Genomic DNA, 20,837 nt, shown 5'->3' with positions numbered 1-20,837 from the left:
CAATTTATTTCATTCTGTCTGCCTCTTTTCTCTCTGTTGTTGTCTTTAGTTTTCTCCGTCTCCAACATATACTGTACACACACACACACACACACATATTCCTCTCCTCCACCCAGTACTCACCAGGTAGTTTCCCTCCCAGGCCCTCTGCAGCCCCAGGTCGGCCCTCTGGCCCTTCAAGGCCTCCAGGCTGGCTACCTTGGCCCGCACCTGCAGGGCCTCTTCTGGAGAAAGGCCTTTGATTAGTGTCCATGCCCACCACCTTGAGGTAGACGCATACAAACACACACACACACACACACACACACACACACACACACACACACACACAAAAACAAAGGTGAACAAAGGGAAATCGACTTTCTCCATCGAGGATACTGCACAAGGTCTTGATAGTTGCATCTTACGTGTCAGTAGGGCAATACAGCAGGACTGTAGCACACCCCAGTTCTACTGTACTTTGATTCAGTGATCCTGACAACTAACATCGTTTTCTAGGAAGGCGATTTTCCAAGCATCAAACTGTGCCCAGTTTCAAATAATAAAAAAAAAACCTCAGGATGAAAGGCGGTGATGAGTCTTTGATGGAGGGAGAAAAATCAATACCCAGTGTGGGCCCAAGGCTGAAGGAAACATGTGTAAGGACCTTCAAACGGACTCAGCTGGATGTAAAACAACACCCTGGGCCACGGTCTCTCTCCTGCTCCCGCTCTGCCAGGGCCGGCGTCAGATTCACTCTCAATGCGACCAATTGAGGAAATGGATTTTCTTTAAAATCCAAAAAATTGCAAAACTTAAAAAAGGTTCATCTTCTGTCTTGTGTTGAATGGAATAACTGAGAATGGACACATGCCATTAAACATTTAACAGCAGTTTCAGTTTATATTTGAACTGCTTGAACTCTAAATGAATTGACCCCGATCCTGTTCTCTCCCAGGACTGTCTTTACACAGATAAGGACTTATTGTGTTTATCTGAAGAGCAGGAACCTTTGTCTGAACGTTTAAAAGGGACCAGATATAGTATATGGGTCACATGTTAGATAATGTGTGTATTCCACAAAGAGACAACAAAACAGGATAACAGATCCTGGATAACAGAACAACAAATATCATCCCGTCTGTCTGACTACCTGTTGTAGATGCTCCTGAGTGCCTCTTCAAATTTGCGCAGGACTTTGGGGGGCGTGGGCCACTTGACGTGCCTGCCGTAGTCCTTCATCGAACCCACGTTTTTGAAGCGGCGGTTGACCTCACGGATGTAGGACTTGACCTTGTAGCGGCGGTAGGCCTGCAGGATGACGAGGGCCGCTCGCATCCGCCGGTATCGCATCCTGGCTATGGTGCCTCTCCACACCTGGAGATACAAGACCACACACTGAACATACAGCATATTTTTGTATAGAAATCACTCATTTGCTTGGTGCACTTGGTGTAGGTAAGTAAGTAAAGCTTTATTTATATGGCACTTTTTAAAACACACAGTTACAAAGTGCTTCACATAGCAGAAAAGTGGTAGAGGATACAAAAACAATTTAAATCAAGGTAAAACAGACAGGTTAGAACAAGATGGACATAAAAACAACGATGAAGCTTTAGAGAGGGTAACCTAATGAAAATGCAAAAAATACAAACACAAACAAAATGTGTTAAAACAAACAAAAAACACAAAACAACAAACAAACATAATGAAACAAAATGGACATAAAAATTAGGGGAACTGCTGAAAAATGCTGCAGTACTGATGCAGTAGAAATGTAGTAGAGGGACCTCTAGAACCACTATCACCAGATTTTATTTATTCAGTAGAATATCCACCACTCGCCTGGCTATTTTTAGGCTTAGGTACTGGTGGTAAAAAGCAGACCATGTAGAGGTACAACATCTGCACTAAAATTGATGCAACTTTCAGATTTTGAGACAGAGCTATTTTATTTATTGAGCCTTTATTTATCTTGGCCAGGCTTGAGATCATCTCAAAACATCTCTTTTCAAGAGAACTGCAAATGTGAGGAGTGAAACTCATAACAAAAACAATAATTAAATTAAACATTATTAAATTCAGTACTTGTCCGTTATTAAGATATATACTCTAGAAAATACAGTGGAATATTGCTGTAGAAGATAATATCACTGCTACTTGAATTACAGTTTGTGTCATATAACACATTTTCTCATTTTCACTGAAAATAAAGTATAATTATGGCTTTTGATATTACACATTATTGTTGTAGATTTTTCATATAACTAAAATGGAAAGGGACTCAACTTCACACATCTCAGTGCTTGTAATGTTTGAACAGCAAGCATGTAGACAAAAATAAGGACCCCAATCCTGCCTGTACCCAAACATAAGTTGAGTGGTTATCAGACCCTCTAAAACATGAATAATAGATGTTAGTGAGACCCTAGGGAGCCATAACTCCTGGTCCGCCCTCACTAAAATCACCACCATATGCTCCCCTTGCACTTTACTCTCATTCACACACATACACACACACACACACACACACACACACACACAATCCGACAAGTATATTTAACTTAATTGTAAACCAAATAATGACCGCCGATACAAAATCAGTATAAAGTGCATTTCACAGGACAGTCACAGATTGAAGACAATACTGCACTCGCTGTTTACTCCTGGAGAGCTAAAACTGTAATGCACAGTAATCATGGAGATCATGAATATTTAATCTTTCAAAGTGTGGGGGTGGCTGACGGGAAAAAAAGGATTTCTGACATTTGCATATTAACTGTGGAGGAGGCAGTTCACCTGAAGAGATGGTGGTGTAATAATTGGCAGAACAGAGGAGAAGACATGCAACATCTGAATATGGGAGCAGCAGATTAATTCATGTCATTTCAAAATAAGCTATATCAGCTGCAAAAATATGTATTTCTGTTGCACTTTGACATTATTTCACTTCTGAACCACAGGAATGCAGTGTGGAGCCACCTCCACTAGAGTCCCATTATAATTAAATGATCCAGGTCAAAGCATAGCCCCGGCCACAGCATTACAGCTGCACTGACCCAGCGGTGGCCTTCTCCAGAGGCTGAGTCACATGAAGATCGATGAGGGACTGCCAGTCAGCCAGCAAGCCACCTAATCACCAAGTCAGCCTGGCCATAGCACATTACAGCTCAGAATAGGAATGCTTCATTTGGACCTCCTAAGCCATTACGTGTAAATAATCATGTAGTATGTCCAGTAATCCTAGATCAGCCATACTATTCGGAGATAAAGTCATAAATCTGTCTGATCTCAACTGACAGGCCCTGTACTCTACTAGCCCGGTTCTTCAGAGGTTTTTTGGGAACCAATACAGGAGAACCTTCACACTGGTCCAGAGACAAAAACGAGAGCAGGTCAGAAAGGGCAGACATATTATTTATGTCCAAAGATAATCTCTCTGCGATTTATTTTAAATCTTTTTGCTACCAAAGCTGTCATTAGCTATTCAAGGACAACAATAGCGCTTCCATCCTGTGTTACCGCGCGCCTCACTTGGCCCTACTTTGGGAAAACGGCTATTGACGACCTCACGCTCTCCTCCGTTTCCTCCATGCTGCACTGTGTGCCTCATCCATAATGAATGAGAATGAGAAGAGAGGAGCAAATACATATTCATCACTCTAATCGACCCCCGAGATAACTCTCCCACACGGTTAGGGTGATGACGATGGGAGGAATGAATGGGAATCACTGACTGCCCTCACTGTACTGTAGCGGTCTTAGTTGCCTCTGGTAACAAGCTTAAGAGCTGCATTCATTCAAATTCAGACTTGATTCAGAGTGTTATGGGAAATTAAGTGGAGTTTTAAAAGCAGCCATCGGGTCAGGGATTACTGTGTGACAATGCATCAAAATGGAGCTGTGATGATTACTGAATGTGAGTGCAATCAGGCTGTGATTTGAGATTTAAATTTAAATGTAATTACACAGGGCTATCCAGTTGTCTTCATAATTTTCATCTGGTACAAATATTTAGAGTGGAGATGTATGGTAATTAAAGTAAAACTCTCATAATCGTACCTCTATTTTACATGATTCATAACTAATTTTCCACTGTATGGCTTTGTTGTGGCAAGGTTCCTTTTATTTACATACTTGGAAACATAATTTCCTGTTTAGGTCATGGGTTGGAAAAATGCTAATGAGTATTGGCTTGTTGAGACATGCTAGTGTCAGTTATGGCCTGAAAAGAACAACAATGCTAAATTTACAATTGAAGAGTTTTGCTCCAAAATGAGATATCCACCATTTATAAAAACACCCACTCTCTCATACTGACTGCTGGCATGGAAGTTAAGCACATTATGGGTCAGTATTGAAGTTAGGAGTTATCTTAAGACATCTGCTTATAAAATAGTTTGTTTTGGAAGAAACTACTTCCTGAAATTCATCAGGCAATATTTGAAAAACATAAATGATTCTGTGCTCAAAAAACAGATAAATAGCATTTTGGAATTAAACCCTTCAATTATGGATTATGGCTTTGGGTTGATGAAGACGCCTGTCAGTGTAATGTTTGATGTTGATGATGCAAACTGAGTCTCAAACTGAAGCAGCAGAAGTTAATGCGACTTACATGACAAATATAATTTTCAAATAATTATTTTATTTTTGTTTGATTTTGTAATTTAATTTGTTTTATTCTGCTTAGTGCCAGATAGGCCACACAGGACAGAAAGTTTAGACAATAAGTTCGGTTTTTTGGTCATTTACTTGGTCATGAGGTCAATTTACTATACTTTTTTGTGACTGACAACTTACCTGACAATACTGTGTGTCAAATGTGCTGATGCGGTAAATGCAGGTTAAATCAAACACCATCTCACCAAGGTCTGCTTTGCACATCTGATCTTTGCAAATCTAGTGACAAACCGTACCTACTGAACATGTATCTAGTTAGACCTGAACTGATGAGTCCATATGTGCTCACATAAGATATAAGATATAGTTCCTAAGTGACAAAGCACAGTGGCCAAAGGAGATTTTCAATGACAGCTCATGGCAAGAGTCATTGTCAAATCAACAGCTTTGTTTATCTATGCCACAAATCATTAATTAGCATTTAAATGACTGGGGTCAGAGGTGAACTGGAATGCAGGAGGAAGGAGAGCATGAAGCAACAATGAATCTGATAAGTGCAGACAGTCAATCTGACTCCATTGTCTTTTGAGCCTCATTAAGATGTATGACAGGTGGAAAGTGGGGAGAGGTTGGAATTATGATGGGGACACGTGTGCATGAAAACACACACACACAAACACACACATACACACACACACACACACACATACACACAGCGCAAACACATGTTCCGCTGCTTAAACAGAGAGGCAGACAGCCTGCGATGATGGTGGCGAGCTGAGGAAGACGACACTCAGGGGATGGTGGATAAATCAGGCCAATAACAAGCCTCCCGTCGGCCCGCCCTCACTCTCCTGGCCAATAAAGCCATCTGATGATCCTTTTAGAGACTCTGCCATCATGGAGCCTGTTCTCACCGCGCTCCGGGCTCAGGATTTACGAGCTCATCAAAGCCAGATTGGGGATCTTTCGTTTCAACAAAGTGGGACAGATTGCTGGGGTTTTTATTGGGGGGGCTGGCTGGTTTGAAATGCATGCTGGGTAAAAGCCTTCACAAATCACACATGCCAGGACAATGGGCGGATGGTGGGGATGGAGTGGAGTTGGAGTGTTTCAGTTGAGATGCTCAGCAACAAAGCAGAAGCCACAGACAGGGCTCATTACTGGCTACTGAATGCCGTTATGTAAAAGTGTTAGGACTGCAGCTCTAATAAGAGCCCATTAATGTAATCGTTAAGCTAGCACAGACTGAGTGAATGGCTGCATAGTTGAAAATTTAAAAGGTCCACACGGAAACACTCAAACAAAACCTTCACCTTGTCACCCAGGAATAGAAAAATGCATGACCAGAATTCCGACATGGAAAGACAGATAGGCCGGTCTGCACAAGTGACACACTTGACTGCAATCCAATGCTGAATGGCTGCGTTTCCACGTCCTCTGGGGATGTTGGGCTGGTTTTCCAGTGACATGCTCGATACACACAGTGGGCGGAGGGAGGCTGAATCAAGCCGAGTGTGTGACACAATTTAGTGAGGGTGCAATGTGCTCTGACCACAGCCTCTCACAGGGGACAGTGGGCCGAGGCACAGGCCAGCAGTCATTAGCATAAATCAATATAGTGCTCGGGTGAGCAGCACACCACCACCACCACTACTAACACTACGATACTGAATGGATGTGACTGCTGAAGCTCATCCTGACTCCCTCTTCCTCCACCCATGACTCCCAGCATTATGTTATTTAAATTTCTTTGCTCGGGAGTAATGTACTTTAATGATGTGAAACAAATGTAGGGACAGTATTGAAGATGAAATTGAATGGCCCATCCATCAATTAGATGGGATGGGGAAAATAGATTGGGAGAGTATTGCCATTGGTCAGCAATTTAAGCTTAAAATGGCGAAGCAGGACCCTCCCCGGCTCTATATAGGGCCAGAATAGTGGATACATTCAGACACACAAGCATGAAAGAGAAAGAAAACTTCAGCAAAAATTCAAGGTTAAAGAAAACACTATCATGTACATTATTCAAACAATAAAATAATAACCCAATGAGGAACTAGAAGGGCACTTGGAGAGCGTAGACCTCCGCCAAGGCCAATAGTCCAGTCTTTATATGCAAATGTGCAAGCGCAACCAATATACGGATCCACTCCAAAATTTAATGGGTTCTTCCTTCGCCCATGCTACACCCTTCCACGAAGTTTCATGAAAATCAGGCCAGTAGTTTTTCCGTAATCCTGCTGACAAACAGACAAACAAACAAAAAAACAAACGGCACCAAATACATAACCTCCTTGGCGGAGGTAACTACTTAAATGAATATACTGTGCTATCTACCCGATGAAACCATAATATAACAGAATCAAAAAAGAGAGAGTGATTCTGTGAGGAGTTGGAGAATGGCAAGTGAAGGTCAAATCGGAGTAAATCAGTGCATCTTGGCTCTGAGCCAAACCTTGGTTGCCATGGAGAGAGGCCCATGGTTACGGTCTTTTGTACCTGCTGAAGATGTTGTGTAAGATATTCTTAGGCTACTGCATTGTTTGAAACCAAAAGAAAGACAGAAAGCACAGTTTCTGTGTAAGTGCATGAATTCTGTCAAAATATAGCCTCCAATAACCGTTTTGTCCTCTTGTTGTTGAAAATCAATTACATGGCTAATTAAAGTTGTGAAGACAGGACAATATGTATTAAACAGGCTATGACAAGTGCTGAAATTAGGATTGTTTGCAAATTGGGTTTCATTTCTAACAGTAGAAAGTTGTTGCATGAGGTGAAGCTGAAAGAAAAAGAGAATATTCATTTAACTTAAATACAAATTGAATGCACTGAAGTCAACAAACAGAATCACGGATAACACAAGATAACAAAGGGGAGTGAAGACTGAAAGAAGATAAGAAAAATAAAGGTGTTCCTCATCAAAGCCTTCTCTGAGTAAAGCGGAAGCATAATTTAAAAGCCAGCCGTGTGATTATTACAAAGAAATGAAATTAAATAATATTCTCCTTTGATTTGATCTGCTACAGTGCGCACTCACTGAAGTGTTTTGCAGGTGATATAGTTTTGGATCGTAAGTAAAAACCCTTTGCAGGTTCAGTAGAGATCATAGGCTTAGGGATCATGTTTCTGCTGAGGTCTAGCAGGAGACAGATCAGTTCTGGACAGTTAAGCAGACAGGAGGCTACACAGTACTAGCCTAGCACTAAGTAGCCTGCGATTCACAGGAGGGCCAAACAGAGCGAGCCCGGGATTACTCATTTTTCATGTCAGTCAGCTTCTCCCAAAACAAGATTTCAGTTATTGCTGTACATTTTATTGCCCCAAGAGATGACTTGCTCAGCGCAAAATACTCAAATAGTGCTTTTCATCCTTTATAAACACTTGCATTTAGCTGTAGTCCTGACAAGCCCCCCCTAGGCCCTGCTGTGGAAAAGAGACTAGCTAAAGCGAGACTAACATAACACTCTCCACGCCTGATAAACCTACAGCTACATAGGGACTATGTAAAGCTTTGGGAAGCAATTAAGGCTGCGGCTCATAATACACAGGGGACTTTCTCTTCTCGTCATTGTCGCTGCTCTGACAAGCGCTGACAGTCACTGTGATGTGGATGGCTGGGCTTAAATTTATGAAATATTCATTTTAACACCGGAGGAGGGTGGGGGATGCTCTATGTATAATTTATAGCAACTGTATTCATGTTGGATTGTGTGCTATTTTGACCGTTTTTCCTTCCATCAAGGAACCTGGCATTTCTTAAGGTTGTGATGACTGAAGAATGGTTGTAGCTCTGTACTGTGTAGAGTTTAGTGTTGCCAGTGAAGGATGACACATATGAGGATGTCGTGCAATCATCAGTAACCATCGGTAATCAGGCCTGATTGCTGTGAACGTGAGGCTGGGTGGATTCAGTGGCTCATTGGTGTTCGGAAACATAGCAGAACTGGAGTGGAACGACTAAGAGGTGATCGAGACAACGAGAAGAAAGCAAGGAAGGATGGAGAGAAAGGCAGCATGAAATGGGACTCCCCCCCCCCCCCCCCCCCGCCCCCGCCCCCCCAAATCATCTTCTCCAACTGCTCCCCCTCCTCAAAGGAAGAGAGGTTACGGTAATTTAAGGGGGGGTAAAAGGAGGGTGCAGCTAGAGAAGAACATTGTGTTCCCTTCTCCCAGACGTGGCGGGAGGAAGCCTCTCATGCGGCGTCGCTGTGAGGAACCACTCACCCTCTACTGCGGAAGTGTTGAGATTCACAGATGCTGTCTTCTGGTTGTTTGATGTGGCAAAGCGATATTATTATAAATCCGCGATGTAAACAGAGGGACGGAAAGTGTGCCTGAACCACTGGCGTAGGCTTACAACCCTGGCAATGTGGTCCTGACTGGCATAAGGCAGGGTGGTGTGCCAGGTGCTGATAAGGGGATTGCTTGGCACGTCTGGGTTGCTCAGTCTGGGATGTTTGTGTGAGAAACAGGGAGATAAATACAGGAGTCAATGCTATTGCCACACCACTCTATTTGATTTTGTGTGTGTGTGTGTGTGTGTGTGTCAATGTGTGCATGTCTCTGCAAGCTAGCATAAATATGTGAGTATGCATGTGTCTGTGTACAAGTTTCCAAGCATATGCTCATTCCCATTTGTTGCATGTGTGCCTTTCCTAGCCTTGACATTGACAGAGGTCAAGATTTAATAAGCTTGCTCCAACACCTCTGTTCTGCTGCGATGCTTGTTTTGGTGGAAAAGCTGCGACTCCCTCTGGGCTTTCTGCTTGGTTATCAAAGCCGGCCTATCCATTGAGATACAAGCGTTAGATAGGTTTTCCTAAGGGAGAAGTGGAAGGAACACGAGTCTGGCCTGTCTGCTGGGGCAGCCCACAGAGGGTCATGTAGATCAATAGAGGTCAACCAATCAATCCCCTATAGAAGTTAATCTGGCTGGGTAACCCTTTCATGTCTGAGAGCTGCAGCTACTCCTCGAGGGAGAGAAGACCGAATGCAAGGTGGTGTGAAGGAATCTGCTCATATAAATTTAATGGAATAACAGGTTGGGGAAAATGTATAAGTGTCAATCTTTATTCTATAAAAGCTCATATGGCTCCCAGGTGTATGAGCTATAGCGCTTCAAGTGCCCAGATTTTGTATGAAGAGCGTGCACTCACACCTGCACACGCACACACACACACACACACACATACACACACTGCTGACAGATTGACATTTTTGATCTCCCTGCCTGTCAGTCACGGACGGCATTTGGAAGCATCCAGCAGATTTGCATAGCGTGTCCTAATTTGACAACCAGAATGACAGAGCTGTACTCCACACTTACAAACCCATCTTCCCATCTATCAAAGTACCTCAGTTTTGCTCTGCGGGCTCATCCGACACGTGTCACAGCGCATGCACCGTAATCACACCTCGACGCTAGCATCCTCGCCCAAGGTGTCACCGAATCAGTGAAGCGTGATGGGTTTACCAACTGATGAATTCAGAGAGCCACAGCGAGCTCAATATTCATTTCAGATATTTCAAAACATTTCCAGCCTAAGGAGTAGTAGATATATTGATCGCAGGGCAATAACATGACAATACATTCTGCTCTGTACTTGGATATCACCAAACTGTCAATATGATAGAATGGTTCATATAAAAGGTCAGGGGTCATACTCTATGTCTGCAGGCTAGTTCCTGGCAGATATAGAGCCTCATTTAGAAAAGGCTCTTGGTTTTGCACTTACATCCACATCTAAGCCAAAACAGGATTTAGATCTTAATTTCAAAACCAGTTGATTGGACATTGATTTTATCTGATTTTCTCACATATATAAAAAGCTGAAACAAATCTAGACCAGCATTACTTTTGGTATGAATTTTGTACATCATTTTTGGACATAATTTTCAATTTTCTTCAAGATCCACAATTCACTCAGTGCCCTGTCTGCTTCTGAACACTGACCATTTTCAACATCTCACTGTTGTTTTCCCCACACACAGGATGTTCCAGCTACATACCCTAAAGCCTTAAGTGGACAGACACCTCTAGATTAGTTGCAGAGAAAGATGCTGAGATAAACACTGATACAGTATATTCACTGTGATATTCCAATCAAACAATTAACATTTTTTGGACAGTTTATAAGGGCTAAATGAGTTAAAATCTTGATTTGAACGTACTAAGGCCTCAGTTAGGCTGAAGCACATAATACAGAAAATCAGGATAAAAATGTCATGCTGTAGATCCAGGTACAGCTAACTTACTAGCCGTACTACCAGTTACTCTTAAAGAAATAGTTCAGTATTTTGAACCCTGGGCCCAAATAACATGTTTTCCGTCATGATCCCTATTAGCAGAAACCAGAACTTCGCTAGCCGCCTGCCGAAGTTCTGGTTTCTACTAATAGGGATCAAGACGGAAAACATGTTCAAAATACCGAACTATTCCTTTAATGTCTGTTAACATTTCAAAGTTATTTATTCCTACCATTTTACAGTCTATATTGACAGTGAAGACAGCCAAGTATTATAAAGTCGATATGGCTACCATCAAGACCAGCTAACCAAAAACAACAAAACAAAACAGATTTGGTTTACTGACAGTGTAAAAATATGCTGTCTGGACAAGTGTGTTCCCACCACTAGTGTTTTTTTTTTTAAACCAGAAAGTGACAAAGAATGTTTGTGCCTCTGCCCAAACCTTTGAGAAATCTGCAGTGCAGATGAAGACCACTCAGCTCGTATCTAACAGGAGTTGTGTGGGTGGAAGTACTCAGGGAGAGACAGAGAGAGAGGGAAGGCAGAGAGAAACATTCTCACTGAGAGACAGAGAGTAACGCTAATAACACAACATTATATCAGCTCCAAAAATACCTCAGTGCTCGAATAACAAGAGAGACTTTATTTTAATTTTTCGCTGAGTTTTTCCAGTCTCGAGTGTTATTCATATGCAGAACAAGGGCTGGTGAATTTCAATGAGAACACGATCAGGGCCATGCAACGAGATAATGAGGTCACCAGATAATAGTTGTGTCTGACTGGCAATCAGTTGCACTGACACGATGCTTTTCGTGACCAAGCGCTCTTTCATTATCATCCAAGAATAACAATCACTTTATTTCATCAAATTCATTGTCGCGGTGGATCGGAAAGGACAAATGGATAACGGGGGAAAAAAACAGTAATTGATTAAAGTAGGAACATGAAAGAAAAAGAATAAGTGGTTTCTAAGTGAGGTCGCCATGGACACCAGGTCAGGGTCAGCAAGGTTAAAAAAAATAAAAACAACATAGTAGAGCTGAAATGTGCTTGCCCTCTTTTTTCAGTGACCCTAGTTCTGGGAGTAAATTTCCCATTCATTTTCTCCATAGACAATTCAGAAATCACAATTCAAAGCTTTGAACTTTGAGCTTCAAGCTTTGAACTGAACCGACTAGCTATGAGATAAATGATGAGCTTATAGCAATTGATTCAGACAAAAAAACATATATATATAGTATATACAGCAAAAAGGCAAGATGGAACTGCTCATTCCATACAGCAATGCGAGTGATGTCATCAATTCTCTTTCCGTCATTTTCAACAGTGATAATAAACAATATAATAATTTAATGATGATTACTGATTTGTAATGATTGTCACCCCTGGACACACTCATCTCTTCATCCTTAAAAAAACAGACATCATGTCTGACAGCAAAACCATGGTGAACATACAGGTTGCTAGTTGACTAACATTACTTCACTCTGGTCTAACTGCCAACCATGCACAATTTTGGAGTGGGTAACGTTTCTGTGGTAACCTTACACCATTAAACTGTTATGTCTGATAATCAAATTCCCTATGAGAAAAATGAATGGGAAGTTTAGTTAGAATACTTCTGCCCATGTAGCCATTTGATCCAGAGGAGGAAACTCAAAGAGCATCTCAAACACTAGTTCCCAGTACTAGTTTCTCAGATGCTGTAATTTACAACTTATGCTGTGACAAAAAACTTCCATTTTCTGAATCAGTCACTTGCCTGATCATTAACCGCACCTACTGATTGGAATTAGAATATTTTCCAAACAATTCCTCTCACCTTCTGCAGGAAGAGGACGATTCTCTGGACCATGTCGGCCCGCTGCTCCTCCAGGCTGAAGAGGGTGCGCGGCGTGCGGATGAAGACCTTGGTTTTGCCGTAGGCCACATCGTGGTCGAAGCCACAGCCCTGCAGCAGCCTCCTCACTGCGTCCTTGTCCGACGGCAGGTCGTGGTTTGGCCAAGTGAACTCTGAGATCATCTTGTATCTGGAGGAGGGAAGAAGTGGTCGTATCAGGATGCGCATTACTGTACAGTTCAGTGACGGTTGTTTTGTGTCTTGGGAGGAATAAATGGTCAAATAAGGATCTAGATTACTGTATAGATAAATGGAAGCCATGTTTTACCAAGAGGAGAAAGTAATTGGTCAAAATAGGATCTGGATAACTGTATTGATACACACAACAACTTGCTGGGTGCAGCTAATTCGCTAGTGATGCTACCAGTCTCTTCATGTGTATTAGAATTACACTTAGTTATTAATTCCTACCATATTACAATAATATAAACAAACATACATACAGATACATATAGATATATGAAAAATAAAAGTGTATACCCTGTTAACATATTGTTTTGTTTTTTTAGCCCAAGAGAGGGAGTAAGTGGTCAAATGAGGACTTTGATTCTTGTTTGGGTGCTATATTTTAGTTAAAAAAAAACAAGTGCTTTCAAGGCAGTCTATTTATTTTCAAAAACTTCTAAGGCCATGTCCATATTTTTTCTCAAATCCACCAACTTTCAAGGATTTTCTAAAGCCTGTGGGAACCCTGTTAGCATGTCTTAATGAGGTTGGGTCCCAAGGTGAGACTGAATTTACTCACTTTGGGTCCTAAACTGAAAGAACTTAAGAATCCTGAATCGTGAAGAAGGTTTATTCAAGACTTGATGGATGGTCATAAGAGCTTAGTTTGTTTCAAAAACACCTCCTGGTGTTGTCATGCAGTAAGAGTCCTTGCTGTATTGGTACATGTGTCAACAAAAATAATGTGCAAGTGATTTGTTTGGGTTGTTTTGACACATTGAGAAACACCCCAGGGGAGGGAGGGAGGCAGTAAAATGGACACTGACAGGATATCACTGCTGCTGGATCAAAACCTTGTGTGTTCAAAAAGTTTACTTTTCAGAAAACTGCAAAAAAGAGCCTTATTTTCAGATTGATGACCATGCATTCACATAATTTATTGCGTTTTTGAATGTGTTTCACAGGCCCTGTGGTCATGAAACTTGTACTTATGAAGGACCACAGAAAACCCTTCAATTAAAGTAAAAATATGAAATGATGGAGTTTCTGAGGGTATTCCAGGAGAGCTGCGAGATTCTCTGGCTGCCAAGATGAAGACCGCCCCGTCCCCGGCCCGTCAACAGACTCCAGCACTCACTTCACAGCCGACCCACTGCCAAGGCTGTGATGTAATACCAAGTCCAAATACATCAGTGAGGGGGATTGAAGTGATGGAGTTAGATGAGTTGTTAGCGTGTTACGCAAAACACTCATTACCTAATCCTCCATCCACCCTGATGGTGTCTGAGGGCAGTGGGAACATGAGACAGCTGGGGAATAAGGGCAGGGCCAAAAGTTTGTGTGTGTGTGTGTATGCAAGTGTGTGTGTGTGTGTACTATTTGTGAGTGTTGGTGTACTGTGTGTACATGCGTGTTTGCATATGTGTGTGCAAGCATCTCAATGTCTTTTTCACACTGCACACTATAATATATTTGTGTGTGTTTATGTGGCGAGTATGCATGTTAATATGAATGTGTATATGTTGGTATGAGTGTGTGTGTGTGTGTGTGTGTGTGTGGGCACACACCTTGCATGCACCTTGTATACGTTCCTGATTATATTAGGGAGAGCTTAGACAGACAGCCTCTGTAATTTGGATTAAATCCTGATGAGACATTTGGCCATTTGATCTGAGAGCTCAGTGCCAAAAGTCCCATAGAAATCATATCAAAATCATCCTGTTAGGCTTTAATATCCCATAATGCTTCCCAGAACTATAAAACATTAATACACAGTCAAAATCTACGAGCTCATCTTTCATGCAATAGGCATAACGTGTATTGAGTGTGCGAGGGAACCTTGCTGGGTCTTATCTGATGTGAGCGACTTGGTGCAGTGACATCAGTGCTGTCGCATCGCTCCCGCTCGTCCTCAGCGGGGAAACACAAGGTGACGTGTGCGACTCCGAGGATCCTCCTCTGTGCATCGCTAGTCTCCCAGGTCCGGCCCTGCTCTGACTGGATCTATCAGCTCTAGCCCTTTCTTCAAGTCTCATGCTGACTTTGTTGTCCAGTTTGGTTACGCGTTTGGGCTAAGACAGAACATTCTTGTGACAGTTCTTGTGCGCGAGACTTTGCACAGTCAAGATTTTCAATCACAGATGAACTCCGCTTGCGAGCAGATCAAAGCAAATTGGGATAGATGCAGATTTGTGATGTCAGCTGTTTGAGGCTATGAATAAAACATGTGTCTTTGAGGGGGTCACTGCACTACAGTACGTACTGTAGTTGTTTGTTACTTCACCACACTAAGCAAGCACAAGTAAAGTACTTTTTTCCTCCACATTGAAATGTATTGCATCAACTCCTCGCAATAGCAATTCATTACAATGCAGTCTATGTGTTACAAGGCTGCTTTTAGCCAAGGTCAGAGGACAAGAACATTGCGCTCGTGGGAGAACTAACAAAGCTACTGTGTTGTAGTTGCTTAAACAAGTCCTCGCTCCCCGACAGGACAGGGTGGAAAGAAAGGGGGGGGTGATTCGGTGATGGCTGCTGGAGGTGCTGCTAATACTAAAGCAAATCTATTAAAACCTAATTAGATTTACATATAAACTGAAGTATTTCAACTTATGATCATTTTAAGCAACAAATCACTGTAAATGTTTTTAACCCTTACTTAACCAAGGCAAGTTGATTAGGGTTACACAACACACATTCACACCCTCACAGCTGGGATCTGTCATGTACTACAGCAATCAATGAGCAGCTTCAGTGGAGCAGCTGGGGCTTCAGCATGTTTCTCCAGGGCACTTTGACTGTAGTTGTTAAGTGAGGTAAATAATGCTAAATAATGCTTATGCACTGTATACGTTTGCCATGATTCGATGAGGAATCTAATAAGGGATCTAGGTTTTGTTCATCTCACCAAAAGTCCTGAGCCAGTCAACTAAACTGATGAGAAAAAACCCAGTTTAACACGCCCCAGTGTTAATGATGTCAATACATTTACAGTGTCGGAGTACACAGACTCTACTGTTTACTTCAGCCTTCAGTCTCTAATGCATAAGCAACATTTTGATTAGCAGCTTCATCTCTAATTTAATGGCTTGGCCTGCTGTTGTTTTGTTGTAAAGTGCTATGATGCTGTTTTTGAAAGGTTTTACAAAACAAGGTTATGATTGTCACATTGGAGTTGCTCAAGCGACCATGGTCCTTGGGAAGATCATTATATAGTACGTACCTCTGTAGGAAGCGGGGGTATGTCTGTCGGTAGGCGAAGCCGGCGCGGCGCACTCTGACGTTCTCCAGCAGCCCCAGGTACTCCACCTGGTGGCGGCAGCGCTCATGCTCAAAGAGTAGCGGGGACTTGACGTCGTTGGGCTTGATGCAGCGCACGTAGTAGGGCTCCTACACAGGGAAACACAGGACGACAGTGAGATGACAACTATAAGCATTTAATCCGTATGCAACCTGGCAAGTAGACTAACAAAATATTCTAATTCACAGTGACACCTGGGGGAGAGTGAGCAGGAGGGAGGGAGAGTGACTCTCATTCGCAGCATGGAGCTGCCCAGGACTAACACAGTCCTCACTGTTGACCACTGAGAGGCTCCAGTGCTGAAGGGCACTTTCACAGTGGTTGGGTGGTTGTTTCACACGGGAGAAGAGTGTTATTCAATTACCCCAGCCAAGTTTTCCCGGCCTGCCCAGGTATTCAAATGTGCTACTTATGAGAACACAAGCCTGCCTCTTTAACCTTCAGGCCTCCATGTATGAGTATATGTATGAGTGACTAAGAATGAATGTCAAATTTAGTCATTAATTCATTTAAATCTTCATTAGGTGCTATTTTTATAGAACGACTCATCGTGTGGCTTAATCTGCAGCCACAATCTGGAAATCGGATGTCACCATTCGCCTGACAGATTAATTAGTTGATTAAATGGTTTTTCAGCCCCCGCTCCGGCCCGCCCCTCCCCTCCCCTCCCCTCCCCTCCCCTCCCCTCCCCCCCTCACCTTGCAGGCCAGGTTCTCCACCAATGAGATCATGGAGTTCTTGAAGAGGGTTGCGGCGGTCAGAGGGCGTTTGGTGACCTCAGTGATGCTCAGTTTGCCCTCGGGCCACATCCCCTTCAGCACCGGGTTAGAACTGTACACACAAAAGGAACAGGAACAAGTAAAACAGGTAGAACAGTAATAGCTGTGGTACTTTTTTATATCATATCATAATAACTGATAAAAAGTTAAACATTCATCAGCCATTAAACCAGAAAAGTGCATAACCTCAGTGTGTGGGATTCTTTTCACTTTGTTTATCAAACATTTTCTCCCATTGCTCCAGATTTCAAGGCTTAACATTTTGGTCAGCAAGAGCTCTGCTCATTTATTTTAATGACTCCAGCCTTGGCAAAATTCATATATTAATGTAGACTGTGAAGTGTGGGATAGTGAGTTTAAGTTAGTTTTTGGTGCTTTTGACTCATCTACAGTGTATAATATGTATTCAACATTAGCCACCATGTTACAACTATAACATTTGTCACTTGATTGTAGTAAAGAATATCATAAACGAAAGCACATAAGACAGGAATACGTTGCACTCACATTTGTAGAATGAGACAGAGCAACAGAGAAAAACACCAGAGGATTGGGGAAGAGGAGGAGAAGGATAAGAGTAAGCAGAGAGGAGATTAGTTGTACTTGTCCTATGTTGTTCTTTCTTGAGGGCTGTCATGTAATCAAAGAGCTGCAAGGAAGGCAGTGAAGAGTGTGTGGAGGGGATTGAAGCGGCATGTGTGTACGTGAGTGAGTGTGTGTGTGTGTGTGTGTGTGAGCGACTGTGTGCGTGTGTGTGTCTGCTGACTTTCACCTGTTGTACAGCAGTCTCTTGAAATCCTGGAAGAGAGTGTCTTTGTTCTTATCAATGAACCCAACCACTGAGTACCTGAGGGAAGAAAGAGGCAGGCAGGTAGATGCACGCACACACACACACACACACACACACACACACACACACACTTTTGTTATGCTCATGAGGACATACTCCTGACTTAAATTCATTCCCTATCCCGTAACCTCAACCCTCAGAACTACATAGCTAATACCTTTACCCTTACCTTAATCTAACCTTAAACACTAATCCCAAACCACAATTTGGATATGGGTTCATCCGTTCAGCCTCAGAGCTGCACTGTTCCTGTAATTCCCTCAGTCCTGTCTTACAGCCCCGTGTTTAATATACGCTTAAAGTTAATGTATGCTTTTAGTGATGAACCTGCTATAAATAGGCGAGCTGTTACAAGCCAGGCTGTGAGTTGTGAGGTGCACTCTGCCTCCTGCCTGGTCTAAGTGGCTCAGGGATCAATCAAGCCTGTGAGTCAGGGCCTGTAATTCTGCCCCAGCCCTCCCCTGGGTCGCAGACACTTAGCCCTCACAGATGGTCTCAACACGTTGCCCTAACAGCACTTTTTGGGGGCTTAGCGTGTGTTATTTATTCATTTGAATGGTCTCCAAGTACTTTAGGGATTGGGAATTACTGTTGTCATTTTTAGGGGCTGCCATGCAGTGAAGACATCATTCAAATGTGCGTGTGCGTGTACATGTGTGTGTGTGAGTGTGTGTGTGTGTGTGTATGTGTTTTCTTTTTTTGGACTGTTTTGCGGGGACACAATCTTGCTGTTCCACATTAGGGTTCTTTTTAAATGGTATTTTATAATTGTGTGATCTTTGACTTTGTCACTACTGTAGAATACAATGCCCTAGACCCGCTACCCAGCATCCATCCTGCAGAATTTTCAGGAAAATAAATCCCCTAGTTGGAGGAGCAGCAGTGTTGCAGCAGAGCAGGAAGGATGTAAGAAGTGGGGTGATGACTGACAAGGTCTGGCTTCAGGTCTAGTTTCAGTGTGTAGAATTAATAAAGCCAAGTCATGGACTAAATTCTGTTTTTCCACTAGAGCTCACCATTGGAAACATGTATGTGTCTAATAATTAGGCTTGATCCATGTGTGTGTAACTGGCCTCCATTATAACAAGAAGTCTATAAGTAACTCTTCTCATGTGAGGACCTGAAAGAAACAACCCATCTGGGGATGGGAAAAAGGAGGGATACATTATCAGAAGAGGGCTATGAAAAAACTGTTATTTGGCTTATGGCAACAATCCAGGCAGGGAAAGCGAATGAGTAATGCTCACTCTTCCCTCCACAACTCCTGTCAAAGTTCTTTTGAGCAAAACCCTTAAACCCAAACTGCTGTAGGAAGAGGCTCTGAGGCCGACGGCAGAACTCTGAGGCGTCAGTGTGTGTGGAACTGCATGAATGTGGAAAAACAGCATGTATCTTCAGTAATACCCTTTTCCTGAATAAATAAAAATGTTTAAATGACAGATACTTACATCACATCTCCCGCATAGTGCCTGATGCGGAAGTCTCTGTCAAACTCTAAACTCTTGTCAGTCGGTGAGAGCTGTGAGAGAGAGAGAGAAAGAGGGAGAGAGGGAAAGAGAGAGAGAGAGAGAGAGAGAGAGAGAGAGAGAGAGAGAGAGAGAGAGAGAGAGAGAGAGAGAGAGAGAGAGAGAGAGAGAGAGAGAGAGAAGGGGCAGAGAATGAGCAATAAGACAGGGTACTTCAGGACAAGGTCTTAAAAAAATGAAAACTTTTAGTCAAAAAAGAGATATCCATTTACCTACTCTGACAAAATGATTGCAGGCATTAGTATTGTTTTAATGTTTACTTTAGTAGTACTTTAAGTCTTACTTTAATGAAAATATTACTGAGCTGTACAGCTAACTCGAGCCCTTTACTTACAAAATAAAACAATTTTAGAGGATGTAGTCATCTGTGTTCTCTAAATATTGAGTAAAGAACATCAGGTAACTTTTATTTTTTGTAATAGAGCAATTTGGAATGACTATGGGATAAATAGTAGGTAGCAGAGTCTAATCTAATGCTAACACTGCAAGGGCAAATAAAACAGCTGCCTGTTTTTCCTGTGTGTTGTTGTGTTTGTCTTTACTGGACAGTCTTCACCCCTCTTTTGCCTCTCCTAATACTCTTACTGTTTGTTTTAACCTCCCTGCAGTACCAGATGGGTGGTGCTCCCACATCAGGATAGTTCAGATAAATTGTCAGTCACGTAAATGTATACAAAATTGAATTTCAAATCAACTGTCTAAACTTTCAAGTGCCCGCTGTGCTCCATACAGGTTAAACCAAACACTTAGAATTATTTGACCCAGGTTTGCCGGACTGTTGCCCATTAGGGAGCTGCTGCAATAGCAGAGGCAGTGGTGCAGAAAACACTAACACTGTCAGGTGGGATAAAGGCTTAGAGAGAAGAAGAGGGATGGAGAGGGAGTGTGTGTGTGTGTGTGTGTGTGTGTGTGTGTGAGTGTGAGTGTGAGAGAGAGAGAGAGAGAAATGTGCAAGACAGCGATGAGAGAAATAGAGGAATGGGGGGCGAGAGAGAGTTGGTGAGAAAAGAAAGTGAAAAAGACAGAGGAAGAGAAGTGAATGTGAAAGGCAGCGATGAGAGCGATGGGGCCAGCAAAAGCAAAGAGAAAAGTATGAGAGAAAGAGACAGAGAGGGAGCAAAATGAAATCAGTTTGTGAAATATGAATGAGGTGTGTGTGTGTGTGCGTGCATGTGTGTGTGTGTGTGTGTGTGTCTCATATTGATGCCTGTATGTAGGCCAGTTAGCTAGAGTGCAGGGAGGAGAGAGGCGTGACGGGAAATGCAGAAGTCTGCTGCAGCCCTCCAACATCTCCTAATGAGCATGTGGCATGTTTCATCTGCGATTGCAAAGCGACAAGTAAGTTTGAGATGCACTTTGCAAGGCAGGGTAAATCTGCGTGTGTGTCTCATTCATGAAAAAGTATTATGCTGACATCAGAGAGAGACGGGGGGGGGGGGAGGTATCCTTTGCTCTCATC

The 20,837-nt window shown here is 42.6% G+C and overlaps 1 protein-coding gene across 1 annotated transcript in view; it reads right to left on the bottom strand.

Moving 5' to 3' along the window:
• Window positions 1-20,837, bottom strand: part of myo1d (myosin 1D) — an 85,572-nt gene that overhangs the window by 27,273 nt on the left and 37,462 nt on the right. The window contains exons 12-18 of the mRNA XM_071910064.1: window positions 19,301-19,371; window positions 17,775-17,849; window positions 16,922-17,054; window positions 16,146-16,312; window positions 12,680-12,887; window positions 1,133-1,356; window positions 124-262 (exon numbers count right to left, since the gene is read on the bottom strand). Coding sequence (XP_071766165.1) covers window positions 124-262; window positions 1,133-1,356; window positions 12,680-12,887; window positions 16,146-16,312; window positions 16,922-17,054; window positions 17,775-17,849; window positions 19,301-19,371 — 1,017 coding nt within the window. The remainder of the gene's footprint in view (window positions 1-123; window positions 263-1,132; window positions 1,357-12,679; window positions 12,888-16,145; window positions 16,313-16,921; window positions 17,055-17,774; window positions 17,850-19,300; window positions 19,372-20,837) is intronic.

The sequence above is a fragment of the Centroberyx gerrardi genome, chromosome 20 (genome assembly GCF_048128805.1).
Source record: "Centroberyx gerrardi isolate f3 chromosome 20, fCenGer3.hap1.cur.20231027, whole genome shotgun sequence".
Lineage (NCBI taxonomy): Eukaryota > Metazoa > Chordata > Actinopteri > Beryciformes > Berycidae > Centroberyx > Centroberyx gerrardi.
This window is presented reverse-complemented; position numbering and strand designations above follow the sequence as displayed.